The 4,322-nt window shown below is 40.7% G+C and overlaps 1 protein-coding gene across 1 annotated transcript in view; it reads right to left on the bottom strand.

The window, feature by feature from the left end:
* Positions 1 to 2,093: 2,093 nt before the first annotated feature.
* Positions 2,094 to 4,322, bottom strand: part of T265_14107 (hypothetical protein) — a gene marked incomplete at both ends in the record, with an annotated part of 20,972 nt that continues 18,743 nt past the window's right edge. The window contains one exon of the mRNA XM_009172077.1: positions 2,094 to 2,096. Coding sequence (XP_009170341.1) covers positions 2,094 to 2,096 — 3 coding nt within the window. The remainder of the gene's footprint in view (positions 2,097 to 4,322) is intronic.

The following is a 4,322-nucleotide window of genomic DNA, read 5'->3' as shown; positions in this document are numbered from 1 at the left end:
ATCGTTGGAAGATATTTGGGAAGTTAGACATGATGATTAGACAATAATGGTTTCTCGTGACGGTAGAGATTTGTTAAATCATTTCAACCTGCCTAAGTTGTACATGACGTTCGAACACTGCTCAGAATGTTCTGATAGCAGTTAATGAACATAGCAAGTTCATTAATAAACGAGCGGGCTGGAAAAAGGCGCGTGCGATTAGTGCGCACATTACTGTCCCACAAGCAATCGAATAAAGTTGGAGGTGGTCGAAGCAAAGAGGTTAGCTAGAGGTATCACATTATTCGCCCGTCTAAATTCGCAAGCAAGCAAAGTAGATGTTGATAAAACAAATGTGAATAAAATCACTTCAGTTGCGGCAAGAAGTTCCAAATAAAATTCCATAGTGTTTCTCATCACAATGTATGACCAAACCGTTAAATTTATTAAGTCAATCGATGCAGTAGTACAATGTATCATGGTGCAGTCGTGGTTTGAGATGGACATTCCAGAGAATCCAAATGGAAGCCAAAGCAATACCGGAAACGAAGATCTCTGATTCAAGATCATAAGCTTCACAGGGTTCTGGCGATGACATCTAACTAGTATAACGTATGTTAGGTAGGTTATTCAAGTTACGTTGATGGTGGCACGCTTTCATTGGTGACTATAATCAAACCAAATATTCAAATCATTTGGCCGATTTTTGGCAGAATGCAAGACATCTATTTAGATAAATGTGGTTTTGGTAAAACTGAGTTTCATCTTGAGCATCTAAGCAAACTCAGTCTTATATAAAGGGTAAAATGGAAAAAATGGAAAAATGTTGCAACACTGCCGACGCTCTGTACAGATTTATGACATCAAGTGTGTCCCCGAATAGGGTCATTAGGCAATACATTCCAGACACTCCAAAAATATGCTGAATCGGAAAGTTTTGTCCGTGTTCTTGTACGCGATGGTCAGAGTAACCGAAAGAATGCCGACTACCCTTACGATCGTACAGTTTAACCGTATCAACCTTGGCTTAGGAAATGTGAGTCCATGGCAAGCGACGCAAAAATTGTTGGGGAATAAACTGTAGTATCTGCAATATATTGTGAGCGATGAGACAAATAAATTGAGATATGCGCAGGAGTGTTTGATTATTGTAGGTCAGCAGTAATATATATGATGTGGAATTATGCGGAATAACAATCATTAAAACTACAAGGTGCAGTCCACTCACGCTGACTATTTTCTAGTATTTAGCATCCGCAATCATTACGAGGTCTTGTTTCACTGTCTTCATTGTTTACAACATAAGCAAACCAGCAATTCCACAAACAATAATCCTGTATGTGATTCAGTCCATCGAGTATTCATCAAATTTTTCACGCACAATCCGAGAGCAGTCTATATTCGAAAAGCACCGAGAAATCTCATTCCGGATGGAAACCCCGACTTTCCTTCTGGTAAATCAAAGAGACGCCTAATAGTTAGCTTTTCCCCTTCCATATTGTATGTCTGTTTGTGTAAAATGAACAGCTTTGGAATGATTGAAGTCAGCGTCATGTCGAACACAGCTGGACCACCGATTTTTCATTCTACGTATGCTTTGTATAAACACAGTGGCAGATGCTGGATAAAACAACTAGAGTAGTTGTCTCAATTATTTTATCATTTCTTAGTTATGCTGGTATGGAAGAAAAATTGGAAAACTTTATCTGTTGGTGCCCTTCGTCAACCAATGAGGCAAAAAATGCCAATAGCGTTATTTTTTTACGATGTTGTACACTTTTTTGTAACTTCCAGGAATCACCAGGAATAATGAATGTCGGAGAAAATCATCATTGACGCCGGATATGATGTTCTCTGGAGATATGTTCTTAGAAATTAACGCTGTGGGAATGGTTTTATATGTGCTGATCGTTAGCCACACGATGACAACAGCAAAAAGGTTCTTCACACATACACTTCAATGTGTATTTAGCTCTTGACCACATGAATAATTTATTGCCAGTTAACAATAGACACATATTGTAACAAAACGCAAATTTTATGTAGCTACCTGATGACCATGTACGACGCGCTGCCGACAGCAGTCCACCCGGGAAGCAGCAGCTGAACTGTACGAGCTGAGGGTGGAATTAGGAAACTATTTGTTCATCATCATGAACCCAACCAGTTACAGTAAGATACATGGTAATATTTTTAGTTTCTTTGCGCTCAAATAGTTTGTGGATTACACAGCACATTTATGAATTCAAAGGTTATACATTTTGCAGGTTGGTAGTACCTTTTCATGTAACAAATGAGTGAGAATTGAATAGTCTCAAGACGACGCTCATCAATTTAATATCACTGCTTTTGACTGGTCGGAGTGATAGCATACAAGTTCGGCGCGCTTTCGTTTCTGTTCCGATGACGGTCACTGGACTTCATTGTGCCTCTAAACCAGGCAATTAGGTAGGTTTTTGGGTGTTTGCCTAAATGAACCCAGAAGACAACTTAAAACTGCCTCGAGAGTATTCAGTAAGCCAATCTAAAATAACGAGGCTGCCAATGTGTCCAGTACATTGACGGGAAAAATCAGGACAGCTTTTGAACATGCGTATTTTGTGATAACATTCTAATAAGTACGCCCGAAGACGTGCCAAGACCATTCACACGAATTCACCTTTAGATTGTCAGCAACAACCCATTCCTGGGTGGATCAGGTTTGCGGCGTCAACTTCTATGTGTCCAGTACATTGACGGGAAAAATCAGGACAGCTTTTGAACATGCGTATTTTGTGATAACATCCTGATAAGTACGCCCGAAGACGTGCCAAGACCATTCACACGAATTCAACTTTAGATTGTCAGCAACAACCCATTCCTGGGTGGATAAGGTTTGCGGCGTCAACTTCTAACAGGTCCAAAAAGAGTCTCCGGATAGCGGTTAAACACGTGACCACTCATAAACTAACAAGAAGAGCTCCCCACAGACTCCATCCGGGGTGTCAAATCAATAATCTGACATAACAAAGACGTTGCTGGACTTCTAGGAAATGAATGGCACTACACAAAATATGGTAACGTCCGTAGGTTCGGAAGTGATAGTTGTGTGTTTGATAAACTAACAAGAAGAGCTCCCCACAGACTCCATCCGGGGTGTCAAATCAATAATCTGACATAACAAAGACGTTGCTGGACTTCTAGGAAATGAATGGCACTACACAAAATATGGTAACGTCCGTAGGTTCGGAAGTGATAGTTTGTGTGTTTGACATGCTTCTGTAAGATGGTAGATCTGCCTGGATTGTTTTATTTATGCCATTTTGAACCATATCCTGCTGAGGATATGAACCGGCGATGGGTTGTTGTACGGATAGAACTCGAAGTCAAATTAATTTATATTTGCCGTGCATGTTATTCAGTAATAAGTGGATGGCAGGACTGTTTTGCTTGAAGGAATGCAGTTAACAGATCATCCAAAACTTTTGAAACTACCCACTTTCTGTCCACATGCTTGTGCACGACACCACCATATTTGAGTTTTTTCTAGTGCATGACATCACCTGTTGTCCAACATCACCCGATAAATTTTACGAGTTCGATAGAAACACTCTACAGTTTGCGATGGCTTTTAGCAAAGTATTGTCATCTGGGGTGTCCACTTTTATTTCCTCATTCTTCAGACACGTGACGCTGTTTTAGACCGCTTGTTCAAAGTGTCATTCTTCCTCGGTGGATTGAATCACCGTCGATTTGCACTCCCCTGGTGTTGTTGTCATGTAACTGAGGTTGGTTGTTGAACTCTATCAGCTATGTTTAATTGAATCAGGCGCAAATTTCAAGAAAAGATACTAAACAGTCGTATCAACCGCATTGGAAATCAAATCGTCATTTTGACCTGCGTAGACCCTTGACAGTAAATTCTGTTGTTGGTTGTGTGAGGAGGTTGAGGTTTTCTGTGGAGATTTCGTCCTGTAATTGAAGCCAATGTATGCTAAAAAACCGAGAAGCAATGTAGACCTGTTTCATTCTTGTTTGGAATTATAAGCAGTGCGCATTTCATGAAAATCCGGAGAGTCTCGAACTCGCGACTTCCTGGCCAGCAGTAGAGTCTCGAACTCGCGACCTCCTGGCCAGCAGATTGAACTCGTAAACGCTCGACCACGAGTGGCTGAAAGTTAATTCCAAAGTTATGCATTTTGTAGTATCCAGAGGGAATGTTGTTCAACCAGAATTCTGTGTGAAACGTGACTGTCTTACACCTGGAAAATCCAACCTTGAATATGATGCTCCGAGGCGAGAGCAGATGCAGTGCCTGAGACAACTTACAAAACAGCAAGATGATGCAGTATGTGTGGGAAACC

This window comes from Opisthorchis viverrini (genome assembly GCF_000715545.1).
Source record: "Opisthorchis viverrini unplaced genomic scaffold opera_v5_144, whole genome shotgun sequence".
Classification (NCBI taxonomy): Eukaryota; Metazoa; Platyhelminthes; class Trematoda; order Opisthorchiida; family Opisthorchiidae; genus Opisthorchis; species Opisthorchis viverrini.
The sequence above is the reverse complement of the archived record's forward strand: the minus strand, read 5'-3'. Positions and strand labels throughout refer to the sequence as shown.